Here is a 20,464-nt window from a genome sequence, read left to right as displayed (position 1 = left end):
TCACTTCAATCTCAATTTCAAACATCCCATCTTTTAATCTCTACCTTATTTCTAGAATCTCAATTCCAGACACCCTTCAATACCATTGGGATCTACAATCCATTGATCCTACCACTATCTCATTGTCTCTTATCCTTTCGCTCATCTCCTTATTTCTTTCTCTCTCCCCTTGGTATTACGGGTTGAACTGTGACCTCTCTAAAAATATGCTGAAGTCCTAGTACGTGTACCTAGTAGTCCCCAGCAGCTGTGAATGTGATCTTATTTTAATACAGGGGCTTTGAAGATGTAATCAAGTTGAGGTCATTAGGATAGTCCTTAATCCAATATGACTAGTGTCCTTAATAGAAAGAGGAAAATTTGAACACCAACACTCAGAGGGAAGACAACCATGTTAAGACAGAGGTAGAGATCTGAATTATGCAGGCACAAGCCAAGGAACATGTGGAGCTATCAGAAGCTGGAAGAGGAACAAGGCCCTGCCAACACCTTGATTGCACATTTCTAACCTCCAGAACTCTGAGACAATATATTTCTGTTATTTTAAAGTACTAAGTTTATGGTACTTTGTTACAGAAGTCCTACTAAACTAATACACCAGGTTAAACTATATATGGACAGATAATGACATTATGATAGAAGGTATTAAATGGCCAAATGATAAAATCATTCCCATGCATACATTCTGAATTAATTCCCTTGTCTTTCTCTTACTTTATTGTACTTAGCTAAACAATAAACACTGATTAAATTCCATTTTCATCTTTCTTCATGACTACACTTGCACAGTAAAGCCTGGTTTAAGAAAAATACACAACCATATTGATTGATCTTACTTAAAATACATGGTTATTAAATGCAATTGGACTCGAATGGTACTTGGCAATTATACTGCATTTCTCTACTCCACTCATTCCTCCTTTCTCCTATGAAACCATTTCATGTCTCTCTTAAAATCTCCAAAAACTCCTCCCTAATCTTTACTCATAGTAAATGTCCTATTTCGATAACCTTTCTAAAAACATTTCCACAAGCTCCCAGGACATCATCTTATCCTCATGTCCTCATGTTTTCTACATGTCCATCATCTTATCTACAGGTCCTCACGTTTTTTGCCTTCCATCTGGGTTCTTAGCCCTTCCCTTTACACAATACATTATCCCCTCTTCTCTACTCAAAGAAATTGCTCTAAAAATGTCCTTTCCTTCCTCTACCATAAAACTTTCCTTCCCTACCAGATCATTTCTACTAGCTATTATTTCTCCCTTCTTAAAAAAAAAAAAAAAACAAATCAACACTTTTTCTTCCACTTCACTTCCAGCCATAGCCCTCTCTTTTCTCCATAAAATAACATCTACTTCAGTTTACCATGACAGTTGCAGTTTACATTTTATTATTAAATACTGGTTTAATTATTAATAGTGCCCTTTTCAAATGCATTCCAGTTTGGATTGTAAATTACATAGCTAGCTTACCTCTTGGTGTAAAACTCCCTAAAACTGTTGTCTGTCTTCATTCTCTCCAATGTTTCACCTTTTATTTTCTCTTGTGCCCCACGACAAACAGATCTTGCCCCCACAATCTTTTTGACCTCTGAGCAGCATTTAACAGTCAACCATTCCCTCCTTAAACAACGTCTTCATTAGGCTAAATTTTAGGGCACCACTGTCTGATTTTCTTTCCATCACCACTTCATGGTCCCCTGTCCTGGTTTTTCCTCACCTTTCTGGCCTCTGAACACTGGACTGGCAAAGAGCTCATTCTTTAAACTACTTCTTTTTATCTATATTCATTCTCTCCTTACTATTCTCCCAAGCTATTTAGGGATGGAACTAAAATTCATCATACCTCCCCAACAACACACACTCAGAGTAAAGAGATGCTAAAATAATAATAGATGGTTCTCAATTTTGTCTAAGGAAGAGAATTATCTTCAAGGATTTTGCTTTGCTGAAGATGGGTGTGTACATCATAGCTGAGTGTTTCAGATGCAAAGGCTGAACATTCTACTAGGAATTTAAGTAAGTTGCTCAAGTTAGAAACCATGGATCAACCCTAGACTCTTAGCTTTTATATACCATGTCCAATCCAACAGCAAATTCCCTACAGCTGCACCTCCAAAATGTATCTAGGCTCCAACCACTTCTCACCACTTCTGTTCCTTTAACACCTTTGATCCTACATTTTTCAGCTGCTAATGTCATACAAAATTAACATCATTATACACTGTGTCCAAAAACAAAAACTAATAATTTTTAACGCATTGTCCTCAAATTATACAGAAAATAAAATTTGGAGTTACAAACCAAAGTTACAATAATACTAGCTATTGGACTAATAATTTTTTTTAACGTATTAGTCTCTTAAATCTTGTATAAAACAAAGAGTGGAGTCACACACCGTTATTACAATAATACTAGATTTTATAACTGTCTATATATTTACTTTTACTGAAACTTTTATTCCTTCATATGACTTCGAGTTACTGTCTAATATCCTTTCATTTCAAACTTTGTATGCCTTATTTTTAATGATGACAGTCACTACTGGTAAGAGTGCTCCTGAGGATACAAACTTTGTTCAAGCCATTTGGAAAGTAGTTTCTATCTTGGAAAATTCATGGTCTTTGATGCATTTATTCTACTTTTGGAAATCTATCCTAAGAAAATAATCCCAAAATATAGGCAATCTTTTGGAACAAAAATGTTTGTTAGAGTTACTTACATTAGTGAAACACTGGGGAAGACCCAAATGATTAGTAACAGAGCAATTGTTACATAAATTTAGTATATATACTCAATAAGTCTTATATAATAATTAAATTATATCTATAATGCATTCAAAGTGACATGGGGAAATGGTTCATAGTATGTTAAGAAGAAAAACTATTCCATGATTACACAAATGTAAATGCCAGGCAATTTGTGTAATTACAAAATAGAATAATGAGATGTAACACTGATGAAAATATACTTAGTATACTCATATTATTAAGATACTTTAGAAGTGGACAATACAAGCAATTATGCTAAAAAAAAATACAATGAGGTTGTGATAGGTAGAATAATGCCCCCCCGCAAAATTCACCTCCCTAGAACTTTCTGTTGTTTTATGTGCAAAAGGAACTTTGCAAATGTAATTTAGACTTTCAAACATGGAGAATATTCTGGATTATCCAACTAGCTCAGATCTAATCATAGGAGTCCTTAAAAGCTGTGAATGTTCTCTGGGTAGAAACAGAAGAGATGAGACAGAATGGGAAGGTCAGAGAGATGTGAGGTGTGAAAAGGACTCAACCTACTGTTGCTCACTTTGAAGATGGCAGAAGGAAGTGTCAAGCTCAAGGATATGGGTGGACTTTGGATGCCAAGAACAATTCCCAGTTGGGAATGACAACCAGCAAAGAAATGGAACCTCAGTCCTCCAAACCGCAAGGAACTGATGTTGGCCAACTGAATGACTTCAAAGCAGATTCACCCCAGAGCCTCCAGAAAGGAATGCAACTGGATAACACCTTGCTTTTCAGATTCTTGTGACTCTCAGAAGTGTTCCCAACTGAACCATACTGTACCCACTGAACTGTGAAATAATAACCTATAGTTTCTTATGGCAACAGTAGGAAACATTCAGAGGGTGAAACAGAGGAGGTCAGCTTAATAACAAACAACATCAGCACACTATAAAGAGGAAAGGAACACATACCTTCACTTTTGTTGTTTTTTTTGCTTTTGTTTTTGTTTTGCTGTGCTACACAGTATACAGGATCTTAAGTTCCCTGACCAGGGATCCAACCCGTGCCCCCTGCAGCAAAACGCACAGTCTTAACCACTGAACCACCAGAGAAGTCCCACCTTTCAAATATTTTTGATCATGGAGACAACATGCATACTATAAAAGGAAGCTTAATAGTATTCCTGGATGGACTGAGAGAGTATTGTGCTTAATAAAATATGATAAAATAAGTAAGACAAAGGAAAATACTTTGTTATTGCTAATATGTGGAATCTAAAAAATAAAACAAATGAACATATTTTATATAACAAACAGAAACAGACTCACAGATACAGAGAACAAACTAGTGGTTATCAGCTGGGAGAGGGAACGGGGCATGGAAAAGACAGGGGTATATTATAGGATACACTGTACAGCACAGCCATTCTTATTCTGTAGTAACTTTAAATGGAATAAAATCTATAAAAATATTTAATCATTATACTGTACACTTAAAATAGTATTAATAAGCTATCACCAAAAAAGGGTTAGAAAGAGAAAAAACAAGATTGTCATGGGTGTCAAACCACTCTAATACAATGATTTGATAATGAAAAGATCAAACGGTCTGGTCATTCAAGGCAGTTTGGGAATTTGGATGCAATTAAGAAAGGTAACTAAGCAGTGGATTGTTAAAATACATATGTTGATCCAACCTGTGAGCCTGGGTATTTGGAAGTAAATGTGCTGACTCTGATCAAGTCACATGGTTAACAAAATCATTTAATTATACTTGATTTTAGCCAAAAGGCCGAGAAGAGGTATTAAAATCATTTTATTATAGATCCACATTGTGTCACTCTTTTCTCAGGTCAGCACCTCTAGACGGAAGACTGACTGGGAAGACACGGAACTCATTTTCCTGGTGCAGTGTGCAAGTTACTTGGGACTAGAATAATACAGGTAGTCTAGGTTTAAGATAGGAACTGGCAGGCTATTGCCAACTGCCTATTTTTGTAAAGTTTTACTGCAACATCGCCATATCCATTCCTTTTCATATTGTCTGCAGCTGTTTTCACTCTGCGATGGCAGAACTGAGTGGCTGTAACAGATACCACATTGTCCACAAGATACCATTTGGCCCTTAACAGAAAAAAAACAAACAAACCTACCTGCTGACTCTTGGACTAATGAATATAGGGCTTAAATGAAATGAAGTAAATGGAAAAATGTACACTGAGGTTTAAAAAAATAAATTACAAATATAAAGGACAGGAGAGACCTGACTCAGCAATAACACACATGAACGAAAAAGTCCTAATGGTTACAAACCAGCACATATTTTGTATGGACAGGAAAAAGTCCTTAAAAACCAAGTAGACATACTCTTGTGCTGTGCTAAGTCACTTCAGTCATGTCCAACTCTTTGTGACCCTATCGACTATAGCCTGCCAGGCTCCTCTGTCCATGGGATTCTCCAGGCAAGAATACTGGAGTGGGTTGCCGTGCCCTCCTCCAGGGAATCTTCCCAACCCAGCGACTGAACCCATGTCTTCTGTGTCTCCTGCACTGCAGGTGGATTCTTTACCCACTGAGCCACCTGGGAAGCCCCAAATGTACCTTCAGATTACCCTAAAAGAAACAGTATTTGGACCAGTAGTTGCAGTTCTTCTGGCATTAACCATGCTCCAATACCTACTCTTCTCTCCAACCTGTTCTCTGCCTAGAACCTTATCATTATGGTAATGAACACATCTTTCAGACTTTAGCTTAGATGTCATCTCCTCTGCAAAGCCTTTGATTCCCCAACAGTAGGTTACATGTCCTTACCTATCATGGCATTTAACTCATCATATTAAAATTGAAATTTACTTGTCTAGCTCCCTGTGCAGGAGATTTAATCCATGTGGGCAAGGACAGGGAGCTGGTATCCTAATACCAGACTCAATACCTGCCATGTAATAGTTTTAAACATGTTTTGGGTTAATAAATCCCATTATAGTTCTCATCAGTCAGACCACATGGTATTAAGTATTCAGTCGAGCAAACTGCTAGTTCCCCACTCAAATCTATCACTTCCCTGCAGGCAGAGCCCCAGTTTTAACCAGTGGTGGTTTTGGCAAGAATGTGATATACTTCAGTAAGGGACATGAGGGCACATCTGATGAGGAATTTCTGAAAAGGAATTTTACTTTTAAAAATAAATAAAGTCACCAGTGTACATTTTTATATTATTTGTGCTTCAATTTCTAAAATGTTCACACAAATGGCCTCTGGGCATATTAAAGAACTGCACAAAAAGTGGATCAAAACAAAATCAAAGCAGAAGCTGACTCAGCAAAATATATTAACAAGACACTGAATTCTGAAGGCAAAAAGTGGGGTAGAGGACTTAATAAGCATGTAAGAATTGTGAAGTATTAACTGGACCCCCACTAAAATTATAGGAAAGGCTTACACATATGATTACAGTTACTCTTAAACATCTGTGCTAATGCAGCAAATATCTACCACTTTTAAAAGATATACTTGGCATTGGCATGTTTTTATACTGAGAATATGGCAATGCCTAAAGTTCTGTAAATTTACAGAAAAAGGAAACTAAGAAGTTGCTTAGCTTGCTCATTCTGTTTCCCTCTTCAGAACTCTTTTGCCTTCCCTTCATAGTTCTAATGCATCATACAGAAAACCTCTTGTTCAACAGCAAGGAATGGAGAAAGTGAAAATAAATCAGAGTGAAGAAAGCACCAAATGATTATCACAATGTTACATACACTATTAAGAATTATGAAGCAAACGTATTGAAGACAAAATGCTAAGATGCCACAATATTATTGCTATGCCAATAAAATTTCTCCAATAGCAGCAAGCTATTGGAAAAGTCCTGACTCACTTTTCCGTAGAAATTGGAATCTTAAGATCCCTACAGATATACTTTTGTGGGCAAATCATTTATGGAAGAACTGACCTTTGCACACTGAGTTGAAGACTGTCCGTTCCCATTTTGTTCCTCAGACTTCAGTTCATATGACACACCAAGTGAATTTCTTGTCATAGATTTCTCTCTTAGTGACGGGAATTCTGTTCAACATTATTTCCTTACACTGGATTTGCTCCCTATGGTTACTTTTAAAAACTTCTGCCCTGATTATACTATGTATATTTTAATTGGAGTTATTTTAAGTATTGTGAAAAGAAATTTGACTTTAATCAGATCCCTAATGCATTTATTTCACCTACATCCTTCAGGGGTAATTTTGATCTCTACTTATTCTTTAGTCATATGCCTTCTTATTTTTGCAATTCTTAAGTCTTGATAGCTCTGATTCAGTATCTTGAGTTTTTTGTTACATCAATAAAACAATTCTCCTAAATGGCTGAAAGAAGGTTAATCACTTCACTGTATAATCCTAACCTCCAAAATGCTCAAGTATATTCCTTCACCTAAACCATCAAATATGTCTTCACATAAAACTGAAGAATTAAAGTCAAGAATGAGAAATTTTACTTACCATTCAATAAAATGAAAATAAAATTTAATGTATAAGTTATTTAGTATCATCTTTTTATTTAAACGGTTTCAAAATCTTTTAAAACCTATTACTCCTCTTGCTGATTCAGTGATACTTTTTCTTCTAAGACCAAAAAACTATCATACAAATGGAAAAAAAGACATTTAGTTGATTTCATATTAATATTTCTTAACATTATTCTCCTAAAAGAGTTTCAAATGCTCAGACCTACCAAAACTACACAGGAGTGTTGGCAACACTTATGCCGAATTTTAATACTGTAACATTAACATGAATTTCCCTCCACTGTACAATGATCCATTGGATAATACCTAATGGTTTCTAAAACAACCACACATACATTTTTGCTTCATATTACCTTAATTTTTGTACTTCTCAAAAAGGCAGCAAATTTTTTTTAAATGTCAAGTATCATAATTTAATGAAATTGGTGTTTTGAAAACATTACTGCTTTAATATTTCTATATATCCTGTATGATTCCAACTTTTCATATTTTATCCTAAAAGGAAATTGAAATATAGCTCAAAAGTTACTCTCTTCAGCATCCCTGGGTACAAGGTCAAATGAGACTGTTCATACCTTAAGAAATAAGGCACAACTGATCCTAGGTAACAATTTCTAAAAACTGAAAACTATTTCGGCCACTACTCTTTTGGCCTTACTTCCATTCTGTTTAGCTAACAGGACTGGCAGATCTCAACAGCCACAACACCATATGCTACAATCAAAGCCAGATGACATTCTGGCACTGGCAGTTGTAATGAAGTGGTGCTAATTTTCAGTTCTGTGATGATTTGTGATAAATTAAGTAGAATTTCAGATTCTCAAAACTCAGAAGAGCGTAATAGAGCAAATTTCTCCATTCTCCATCTTTTTTCTTTCTCTATGGACACAAGGAGTCTGTCACTTTTAATAACTACCACTTCCTACGCTTATGCCTTATGTTTCATGTCCCCTCAATCCAACTGACAGGAAGAACTCAATACCTGAAAAACATCCTTGATATCTCATCCATTATTTTATTATTTCAACAAATTTATTGAGAACCTACTACTTGCCAGGCACTGTATGAGGCACAAAAAATACAAAGTTGAACAATGACACAAAAACACAATTCCTGTCCTCATGGAGTTTACAATCTGGAGAGTCTACATTAATCAAACAAATATATATAAAATTACAAAGGTGTTCAACATTAAGTAGAGGTCATGTGATAATGTAATTTTTTTCTTACTCTGAAAAAAATTAGGGAATGCTTCCCTGAGGAAGTAGTGAATGAGCTGAGATCTGAAAGACAAATAGGATGCCTTCACATCACAAAAAGTGATGAAGGCATTTCAAGCAAAAGAATAGCATGAACAAAGGTTCCTTTGGTGGAAGAAGCACTTTAATTCTCACTAATTTCAGATATTTAAAGTGCAATAAGAGTCAAATACAAAGTAAGTGAAATAAGGAGCACAATGAAACTAAGAAGTAATAATAGCTAACTTCTCTTAAATGCTTTTAAGGTGATGTGCCAGTCACTGCTTTCATGTTTTTGAGGTATTAACTCTTTCAATGTTCAGAATTATAAATAGCAGCCCTAATAATTGATAACATAGGTAACATAAAATATTTTTGTTCCCATCTAGGGTTAGGTGAGTTACCTTGATTAAAATTGCACTTAAAAAAAAAAGAGAGAGAAATCTGCCTGCAGTATAAAAATGAATCAGAAAGGTCAGGGTAGCTTAGGAAGACCAATTAGGAGGCTATAGAAGTAACTGCAGGCAAAAAGTGCTAATGTTAGCTTAGACCAGAGAAGTGGTAAATGAAGAGAAGTAGACAAATTTACTAGGCAAAATGAAAGGATATGGTAATGAATTGATTGGGGGGGGGGGGCGGTGCATGGTTAGAGAGACAAAGTTCTAGGTTACTAACTTAGGAACCACTGTGATGGTGGAACCTTAGATTGGATACATTAATAAAAACTTAAAGAGGAATATTTAACCCTTGTATTGACAAGTACTGAATAAAAATAACCACAATAAAAACCCAAAAGAAGTTTCTGATTAATTTTGTCATATATTTGCCTGCAATCATATAAAGCTATTCTTACATGGCTTAAATAATAATGTTTCATTACAACACGGTGATCTTCTGAATTCTACAATGAGAAAAGATAAAAATACAATACCAAGAATATGTTTTTCGCATATATGAAATTTAAAAGAAAAACACTAATGTAATTTTCTTCCCCTGATTACTAACATCTCTGCTAGGGATTTAGCAAAGACAAGGCAACTTTAATTTTAATTTATGGTCATTTAAAAACTCTGATAAGTTTATTACAGGTTGATTCTTATACTTCTCATACAGCAAAAAAGATTGAGACTAACTTAAACAAAACTCTCCCCTTGTTTTTCAAGTAGTTTGTTTTTATATACACACACATCTTTTAAAAGCATTATATTCATCTTAAAAAAAAAAAAGATAAAAGACCAATAAGTGATTCCTTTCCCTACCTCTGGAAAAATATGTGAAATAAGGAATAAGGTTAAATAAAAACATATAATTGGGATTTCAGTGAAAAGAGCAGGTTATTAATTGTGATTTCAGTCATTTGTTCTTTCTGAGCCATAAGGTCTTTATTAAACTTTTAAAATGTAAATAACACCTACCTCACAGGTTTGTTGTGGGAATTATACAATGTTTTTGGAAATGATTTATGAATTTTAAATCTCTATAAAAATAGTAATCACTATAAATTTTTAAAAATCTAACAAAGCATATAGAATATTCAGCTTCATATTAATTATTATCTCTACTGTTTATATGATTTTCTTGAGATGGCCAAATAAATTGAAAATAAGAAAAACATTCAGGATCTATAACAGTAATTAATTATAATACATCATAAATTTAAAGTTCATATGGAGCAAATATGTCAAATCTGAAAACCACTGCAAGTTCTAGAGAAGTTCATGTACCATCACCTTGCTTTTCTATAATAGAGACTGCTTTTGTTGAATATATACCTATAGATCAAAAGTACTCTACTAAGGATATAAGCTATACATTCAAAATATTTAATTAGACCTTTGCTTTTAATCTAAAACTATACAATAGTTTTAGATTAAAGTGGTTTAACATGATTACTAAAATACTCTGAGGTAAAATAATAACAGTTTAACTTGTTCTTTGCTATATCCTTAGCTCGCAAAACACGGCCTGTATTTTTAAATAATGTTAATGAAAATGGACATTAAAGACAAAAAAAAAAAGGGCCAGTACCATTTTCAATAAAATATAAAATCACTCTAACACTTAATGTAAAATGAAACGTATTTCCTTCCAAGTATTTAGATATAGGAATGGCTATGTAAGTCATGCCAACAAGCAAAGCACCATAAAGTATCCTCATGTGGTTGAAAATTTGAAATTTTTCAAGTAACTTAAACAAAGAGCAGTCCAGCTGTTTCAGTTCCATCTTGAATATATTTATGTTTAAGAATGTGAATTTTAAAATAGACCCCACTTAGTTTAATTTTACCCGAAATATATTTTAAATTGTTAAAAGCCTCTGTTTCTTAAATACTCATAAACTTTTATTTCATAATGCATGATTGAGACTCTCTCTCATGTTGGTTTCAACCTTAACAACCCTAGAAAATAGAATTCAAAATTTACCAGTTATTCTTTTTTCAATATATAAGTCACATAGAACTTTAATCAAAACTAGCATTATAAATTCAACATGTGCAAACAACCACCTGTTAAGATACTGTAGGAATGGTATGAAATCATTTTATGTATGTGAAAAGAAAATTCTCTGAAAACATTACCCTCCTTAAATAGAGGAAAGATGAAGATAAAGAAATAATATAAACAGTATTAATTAAAATTCTTATAGTTACAAATGCTGCCAAATTTAGCAGGATAGTTAAATTACTCTTTGACATCTAACAATACATGTTTAAAGGAATGTACAAATAATGCTTTTTAAATCAGTTGGCCATATACTCTCATGCTTTGCTTTTTTATAGTTTGTGCTTTTTATTTTAACATTTGTACCATCTTCTTTGTTGAAAACTATAGCTTCAACTTATACAGCATACCCATCACTTAAAATGATTCTTTTTCACATTTTAAAGTTACCTCCTACGTTCCGTAGGGTGATGATTTTCCAGAGTTTTCAAACCTAGCAATTAGATAATTTACTAATTTGATTGGACTTTTTTTTTTACAGTAATAGTTATAGATTTAAGTACATAATTTTAGTAACACTTAAAATGTAAGCCTCCTTTTATTTTACATTAGCCCTAAAAGCATCTGAATCTCTGTAAATAATAGTAAATTATTAACAAAGTGATAAATAAATCCAGCAATCTGTGAGAACACAATAGTTTTTCATTTTTCTTTTTTAAAAATGTCTATAATGTAATATCAAAATTAGGAAATGACATCTTCTATTCATGAGGCATAGAATTCATCTTACAGTATGCATTGACTTCCCTATATCACACCAGTTTAAAAGAGGGTTAAACCCTAAAACACAAAACAACCAAAAGATTGTAATGCCCATACCTAGCATTTTCTAAACTGGTTTTGGAATAGTCACCACTTCATCACATTCTATTTCATTTTATTGTCTTTTCATGAAAAGGAAAGTTTCCCATTAATTGGTAACATCATATTATAAATATAACCTCCACACTCCAAAGCTATAACTTGAGTTTCTGGCTGCCACTCCTGATATTCAACTGATGGAGAAGAGCATCTTTTTCTAAGTGAGCCTCTGCAAGAGCCATTTTAGCTTTAGCCAATTCTTGTTTAAGTGATTCATTCTCTTCCATGAGCTGAAATGATAAATTTGGAAAATAAGAAAATGTAACCATTTTCAGGAAATACAGACTATTTATACAGTATCTAAAGGTGTGACCCACAAGTCAGCAACATTATCCAATGCTGGTGAGGGTGCACTTAAGCTGAAAATTGCTCTGAGAAGTTATTTGGAAACACATACCAAGCACTTAAAATGTCCTTAAGTTTTGACCCAGCAATTTAAAACACGAATTAACTCCTAAGTTCCAAATCTAATAGTGATTTTGTTTAATTTCAATTTCCCTTAAGACGCCGCTGACCTCACTCCTCCTTGCTAAGCCTCTCTCCTCTTTCACCTTTTATGTCACAGGTATTTCTTGTTTACCCCGCTCTACCTATGGACTTTTCATCTTTCCCTCTGATGTTTAAGAACTCTTAAATTTTTTGCATTCTATTAAAGTCCATAATTGGTTGCCTTCTCTTATCACTTGAGTCACTCTCTTAGACGTTCTCTTCTACTCCTGTGGCTCCCACAATTATGTATAATCTGATATAGGGCAAGCCTCTCTTGAGCTCCAGACCCACATTCTGAAGATCTCACTGGACATTTTCATCTAGATGTCAATAGGTCTTCTCTTATTAAGACTCAGTTCAATCCTCTTAGAACCATTCCCTAATCTCTAATGAAGAAAATGTGATAAAACCTTCTCCACGGGAAAAAGCATTTACACAGATACATTAAAATATATGCATTCAACTTCAAAGAGTTCTCAGATTTCTTTTAGCTGCAGCTTAAGAATGCCTGTCTCACAGACCAAATTGGGTATTTTATCATACTTTCCTAAACTCCAGTACATACAACACATGTATGCTGTGACTACTGTTTACACACTTCTACTTTCCCATTCAATTTTGAGTTTCTCAATAGGGAGTGGTATTCTCTTCCAATTCTATATCCTTAGCTTAGAGCCGACATCTAACAAATCCTGCTAAATAGATGAATAAACTCATTCTGTAGTTTCATCATAGAGAATTAAAATTCTGCTGGATAGAATTTCATAACAGCAAAAAATAAGAAGCAACTCAAATATTAACAAATGTTAAGAGTAACCTTTAGAAATGATAATATAGCCAAGCCCATATTAATCTGCCATTAACAATAAATATGAAGCATTGACTATACTTCAATAAATATAAAATAAAATAGATGAAGCATATGCAGCAATATGGAAAACATTTGTTAAACAACGTTAAGCAAAAAGTACAGTATATATAAGTGTGAAAGTGTTAGTCCATCAGTCATTATTAGACTCTGCGACCCCATGGACTGTAGCCCACCAGGCTCCTCTATCCATGGAGTTCTCCAGGCAAGAATACTGGAGTGGGTTGCCATTTCCTTCTCCAGGGGATCTTCCCAACCCAGGGATTAAACCTGGGTTTCCCTTACTGCAGGCAGATTCTCTACCACCTGAGTCACCAGGGAAGCCCCACAGCATATATACTAGGATAGCAATTGTTTAGAAAAATTATGGAAAGAGACTGAGATGAAAAATTTTTTAAATACAGCACTATAGGAGGTTACAATATGTCAGAGCTGTTTTAAAATATTTTTCCAAAGTTCTGAAATATTATGATACTTTTGTAACTTAAAAATAAGACATCAAAATGAATATATCCTCCAATTAGCCTTGGCAGATGCCAGAAATGGCATTCTCCCACATTTCCCCCTTTATCTTCTATTAGACTACAACTTCTGTGAAGGCTGGGAATGGCCATACCTTGCTCAACACTGTATCAACTAACTGCCTAGTACATAACAAGCACTCAACAAACGTGATTTAAGTAAGTAAATGAATAATGCCTAATAATTACATTAATTGCTGAACTGAATGAGTATGAACTAGGTTTCCCATTACCTGTTCCCTAGTAAAGTCAAAAGAGCACTCAGGAAAGTTGGCTGACTGCAAAGGCCAAGGAACTTCTGGGCTCGTCTGAGTGGCTTGAGTGACACTGTGTTTTTTCTTCAGATCACACGTTCCACTGGTATGTAGCACTGAATCACTTTTGACATTTTCTTCCAAATCATTTCTAGTGTTAAGTATCTGAGAATCTAATCAAACAAATAAAATATTCAGATAACATTTCTAAATACTTGATAAATCTTAAGTTCTCTTGTGAAAACCTAATTTAAAATGAGTATGTCATAGTAAGAAGACATTATTATGAAACAAAAAACAATAAAGTCAAATAAAGAAAAAGCTCATTCATTGGAAAGATTAACAAACTCAAAATCAAAAGCTCATCTGTTGAAAAGAAGAATAAAATTGAAAAAAACCTTATATAGACCAAAAAATAAAAGATAAAAAGAAAAAAATTAGTAGAATCAGAAATCAAAGAAGGGACATTATTATTGTTCCTTTAACAGAAATAAAAATAATTATATAGGAATACTGTGAAAAATTGAAGACCAATAAATTAGATAACTTAGATGAGGTAGAAAAACTTCTACAAAGACACAAACTACCAAAACAGACTCAATAAGAAACAGACTAAATCAGTAATCAAAAACAAAACAAAAATATATTCAGAGAAAAGCCCAGGCCCAGATATGGCTTCAACAGTAAATTCTACCAAACATTAAAAGAATTAATACCAAATCTTTATAAACTCTTCCAAAAAATAGAAGAGGAGGAGCATTTTTTAACTCACTCTATAAAACCAGTATTACCCTGATTCCAAAACCAAAGAAATCATAAAAAAGTAAACTAAAATCAATATACTTAATATAAATGAATACAAAAACCCTCAATAAACATTAGCAAACTGAACCCAGCAATATAATAAAAATAACTATAGACCATGGCCAAGTGAGATTTACCCCAGGAGTGCAAGATTGATTTAACATTCAAGAAATAAATTAATGTAGTACATCACATTACTGTCATTTTCAATTCACACACAAAAGACTCAGAATGCTTGGTTCACAGTCCATTCATGTTATCATTCAGTGTCCCATGGGCTGTAATGTAGTACATCACATTAACACAACAGATAGCCACATGGTCATCTCAACAGATGCAGAAAAAAGATATTTGACAAAATCCAGTACTTTCTCATGATAAAAACGGCAAACCAGGAATAGAAGTTCCTCAATCTGTTCAAGGAAATTTTCAAAAATTCCACAGCTAATATCACACTTAATGGTAAAAGACTGGATGTTTTTCCCCTAATATTGGGAATAAGACAAGGACGTTTTCTCTCAATACTTTTACTCAACACTGTCCCAGAGGTCCCACCCAAGGTAATTAGGCAAGAAAAGGAAATAAAAGGCATCCAGATTAGCAAGGAAGAAGTGAAACTATCTCCATTCACAGATGACATGATCTTGTACATAGGAAAAAAAAAATAGAGAATCCACTAAAAACTCGCAGAGCTAATGAACAAGCTTAGCAAGTCTGCAGGATATATGATCAATATACAAAAATTAATTGTTTTTCTAAGCACTTGCAATGAATAATTCAAAATTAGATTAAGAAAACAGTTCCATTTAAAATGTTATCCAAAAGACAGCAAATATTTTTACAAATCAACATTTTTTCTAACTTTTTGGATCACAGAGAGTCAGAGCATTTAGGTTCCAAGTGAACAGAAGCCCAAGTCAAACTTGTTTTTAAACGAGGAAATGTATTTGTTTCCATAATTGTAGCATCAAAGTGATGGTGCTTCAGGTATGGACAGATATTGGAATTCATATGATGTCCTCAGGAGTGTCGTTTTAGGAACCTGACTCTATCTACTTCTCAGGTCCACTTCTCTCTTCTTCTGCATTAGTCCAGTCATATGATGGCAAACGTAACCTCTGGTGACCAAACAAGTAAGTTTTACAGCCTGTGACCCCTTCGCTCTCAGTGTCATTTTCAATTCACACACAAAAGACTCAGAATGCTTGGTTCACAGTCCATTCATGTTATCATTCAGCGTCCCATGGGCTGAAATCTTTTGATTGGTCCACCTGGGTCCCTTTCCCACTTTAGGGACAGGGCCATATGATTGTCAGGTTCAACCAAAACCACACTTAACTGTCATGACAGAGAGGTAGTTCATCAAACCAAATTATATTAAGAAGACAGAAGAGTAATATCTGTTCAACATAATTTTTCCCCTTAAAAACATTCCCAGAAGGTGTCAGCTAGGTCAAAGAACAAAAATACTTTTTAAAGCTTTTGTTCATATTGCCAAATTACCCTTCATAATGATTCTAATAATTTTACCCCAATTTTTGATGTATCGAAATAGTTTTATCTACATGGGTAAATGTCACTGAATTGAGTTTTGGTCTGTTCTTGAATTCATATTACAGAAGTCTCAAATCAGAAACTACTTTTTACAATATTGTCCTGTACTGATTATATTTTAAGTAATATTAGTTAGAAAAAATACACAAGAACTGTTGTACTGGGTCAGACTAGCATACCATTCAGCTTGGTAGGGATTATAAGGGAAATCCTGAAGTGCTACGCCATGGCAAAGTCAAATCCTCTACTCTTTCAAACTCAAAAAACTCGTAAGACCCCTAAAATTTGACTTGATTATGAGTTTATCATATACTTTTGGCTTTCAAACTTAGAAGAGCAAAACCCTTCTTTTAAATGAAATCATATATAGAATGCTAATATAAAGTGAAAACAAAAAAACAGCCGTTATATAGGCTGTAGTGAGGAAAACAGGGTCCAAAGCTCATTCTATTTAGCCTAAATATCTCACCACTCACGGGATCCTAAGAATAATGAAAAACTACTGACCAAAACAACTCTGAAATCCATTTTATTTCAAACGTTGGGAGGTGAAATGAGGAGAGAAAAGAGGAGGGGAAAGAAAGAAGAGAATAGGAAGAAATATGGAAAGAGGAAAAGAAATGATTTGGAGAAAAAGGGAGGAGAGATTTAGAAAGTAGAGAAGAAAGAATGAGCATGGCAAAAAAGGAAAGGGAGGCAGATGTAACTGGAGATAAAAAGGGAGAGTTAACTGTGAATCTGTTTCTGTTCTGCACATCCATTCACTTGTAGTACCATTTAGATTCCACATGTAAGTTAAATCAGATAGTATTTCTTTTTCTCTGACTTACTTCACTAAGCTTAATATTTTCCAAGTCCACCCATGTTGCTGCAGATAGCAAAATTCATTCATCAGTTGAGCTCAGTTCAGTTCAGTCGCTCAGTCGTGTCCGACTCTTTGTGACCCCATGAATTCATTCATGGGTATCTGAAATTACCTGTTCGCTAAATTCAAATTTATATTTACATATATGTGTGTGTGTATATAGATACTGGGTTGGCTAAAAAGTTTATTTGGGTTTTTCCATAACATCTTATACACAGAGAGAGAGAGAGAGAGGTATGTTAAAGTTTCTCTATGACAGTAGTATCTCAATATGCTATGATTCCATTTTTCTTTATTTCAAACAGCTATCTTTTATACATTTTCAGTTATGCTGTTACATGGATACATACATTTCTTATGACTAAGCTACGTTTTAGGAAATCTTTTATCAATATAAAATTTCTCTCTGAGGCCAATGACTTTAACAGGCACCTCACAAAAGAAAATAAACAGATGGCAAATCAGCATATGAAAAGATGCTGTACATAATATGTCATCAGGGAAATACAAATTAAAACAACAGCATACCACTACACACCTATTTAGAATGGCCAAAATACAGAACATTGACAACACCAAATGTAAACACAGACAGAGCAACAAGAATTCTCATTTACTGCTGGTGAGAATGTACAATGGTACGGTCACTTTCTTCCAAAACTAAACATCCTCTTGACCATGAGACCCACCAGTCACACTCCTTTGTATTTACTCATAAGGCGCTGAAAACTTATGTCCACACAATTCTTTACAGCAATTTTATTCTGATTGCCAAAATAAGGAACCAATCAAGATGTCCTACAGTAGGTGAAATAAATTGTGTTACATCAGACAATGAAATATCATTCAGCAGTAACAGGAAATGAGCTAGTAAGCCTCAAAAAGACATGAAGAAACCTTAAATTATATTACTTAGTAAAAGAAGCCAATCTGAGAAGGCAACATACTGTATGACTCAGATCTGACTCTGGGTATCTCTTGAAGGTAGAGCTGATAAGATTTTAGGAAGAAACACAAACTGGAATCAAGATTGCCGGGAGAAATATCAATAACCTCAGATATGCAGATGACACCACCCTTATGGCAGAAAGTGAAGAGGAACTAAAAAGCCTCTTGATGAAAGTGAAGGTGGAGAGTGAAAAAGTTGGCTTAAAGCTCAACATTCAGAAAACGAAGATCATGGCTTCTGGTCCCATCACTTCATGGGAAATAGATGGGGAAACAGTGGCTGACTTTATTTTTGGGGGCTCCAAAATCACTGCAGATGGTGACTGCAGCCATGAAATTAAAAGACGCTTACTCCTTGGAAGGAAAGTTATGACCAACCTAGACAGCATATTCAAAAGCAGAGACATTACTTTGCCAACAAAGGTTCGTCTAGTCAAGGCTATGGTTTTTCCTGTGGTCATGTATGGATGTGAGAGTTGGACTGTGAAGAAAGCTGAGCGCCGAAGAATTGATGCTTTTGAACTGTGGTGTTGGAGAAGACTCTTGAGAGTCCCTTGGACTGCAAGGAGATTCAACCAGTCCATTCTGAAGGAGATCAGTCCTGGGATTTCTTTGGAAGGAATGATGCTAAAGCTGAAACTCCAGTACTTTGGCCACCTCATGAGAAGAGGTGACTCATTGGAAAAGACTCTGATGCTGGGAGGGATTGGGGGCAAGAGGAGAAGGGGACGACAGAGGATGAGATGGCTGGATGGCATCACTGACTCGATGGACATGAGTCTCAGTGAACTCCGGGAGCTGGTGATGGACAGGGAGGCCTGGTCTGCTGCGATTCATGGGGTCACGAAGAGTCAGACACGACTGAGCAACTGATCTGATCTGATCTGATTATTTTTTACTTCAAAGATGAGGTTTTTAATTTTTAACGATTTCTAAGTAGAGTATGAGGGAGAAGGCAATGGCACCCACTCCAGTACTCTCACTTGGAAAATCCCATGGACACAGGAGCCTGGTAGGCTGCAGTCCATGGGGTCACAAAGAGTCAGACATGACTGAGCGACTTCACTTTTCACTTTCATGCATTGGAGAAGGAAATGGAAACCCACTCCACTGTGCTTGCCTGGAGAATCCCAGGGACGGGGGAGCCTGGTGGGCTGCCGTCTATGGGGTCGCACAGAGTCGGACGCGACTGAAGTGACTTAGTAGCAGCAAGTACAGTATGAAAAGGCAAAATGATAGGATACTGAAAGAGGAACTCCCCAGGTTGGTAAATGCCCAATATGCTACTGGAGATCAGTGGAGAAATAACTCCAGAAAGAATGAAGGGATGGAGCCAAAGCAAAAACAATACCCAGTTGTGGATGTGACTGGTGATAGAAACAAGGTCCGATGCTGTAAAGAGCAATATTGCATAGGAACCTGGAATGTTAGGTCCATGAATCAAGGCAAATTGGAAGTGGTCAAACAGGAGATGGCAAGAGTGAATGTCTACATTCTAGGAATCGCGAACTAAAGAGGACTGGAATGGGTGAATTTAACTCAGACAACCATTATATCTACTACTGTGGGCAGGAAACCCTTAGAAGAAATGGAGTAGCCATCATGGTCAACAAAAGTCTGAAATGCAGTACTTGGATGCAATCTCAAAAACAACAGAATCATCTCTGTTCATTTCCAAGGCAAACCATTCAATATCACAGTAATCCAAGTCTATGCCCCAACAAGTAATGCTGAAGAACCTGAAGTTGAATGGTTCTATGAAGACCTGCAAGACCTTTTAGAACTAACACCCAAAACAGATGTCCTTTTCATTATAGGGGACCGGAATGCAAAAGCAGGAAGTCAAGAAACACCTGGAGCAACAGGCAAATTTGGCCTTGGAATACAGAATGAAGCAGGGCAAAGACTAATAGAGTTTTGCCAAGAGAACACACTGGTCATAGCAAACACCCTCTTCCAACAACACAAGATAAGACTCTACACGTGAACATCACCAGATGGTCAACACCGAAATCAGACTGATTATATTCTTTGCAGACAAAGATGGAGAAGCTCTATACAGTCAGCAAAAACAAGACCGGGAGCTAACTGTGGTTCAGATCATGAACTCCTTATTGCCAAATTCAGACTTACATTGAAGAAAGGAGGGAAAACCACCAGACCATTCAGGTATGACCTCAATCAAATCCCTTATGATTATATAGTGGAAGTGAGACAGAGATTTAAGGGACTAGATCTGATAGACATAGTGCCTGATGAACTATGGACTGAGGTTCGTGACATTGTACAGGAGACAGGGATCAAGACCATT

The 20,464-nt window shown here is 35.2% G+C and overlaps 1 protein-coding gene across 3 annotated transcripts in view; it reads right to left on the bottom strand.

The window, feature by feature from the left end:
* Positions 1–9,123: 9,123 nt before the first annotated feature.
* The window catches only part of BLTP3B (bridge-like lipid transfer protein family member 3B), a 92,672-nt gene continuing 81,331 nt past the window's right edge, over positions 9,124–20,464 (bottom strand). For all 3 annotated transcript variants that reach the window (XM_070370292.1, XM_070370291.1, XM_005889589.3), the window contains 2 exons: positions 13,962–14,155; positions 9,124–12,080 (listed from right to left, as the gene is read on the bottom strand). In XM_070370292.1, the coding sequence (XP_070226393.1) occupies positions 11,946–12,080; positions 13,962–14,155 (329 nt within the window). In that variant the 3' untranslated portion in view covers positions 9,124–11,945. The remainder of the gene's footprint in view (positions 12,081–13,961; positions 14,156–20,464) is intronic.

This window comes from Bos mutus, chromosome 5, assembly GCF_027580195.1.
Source record: "Bos mutus isolate GX-2022 chromosome 5, NWIPB_WYAK_1.1, whole genome shotgun sequence".
In the NCBI taxonomy this organism is placed as follows: domain Eukaryota; kingdom Metazoa; phylum Chordata; class Mammalia; order Artiodactyla; family Bovidae; genus Bos; species Bos mutus.
This window is presented reverse-complemented; position numbering and strand designations above follow the sequence as displayed.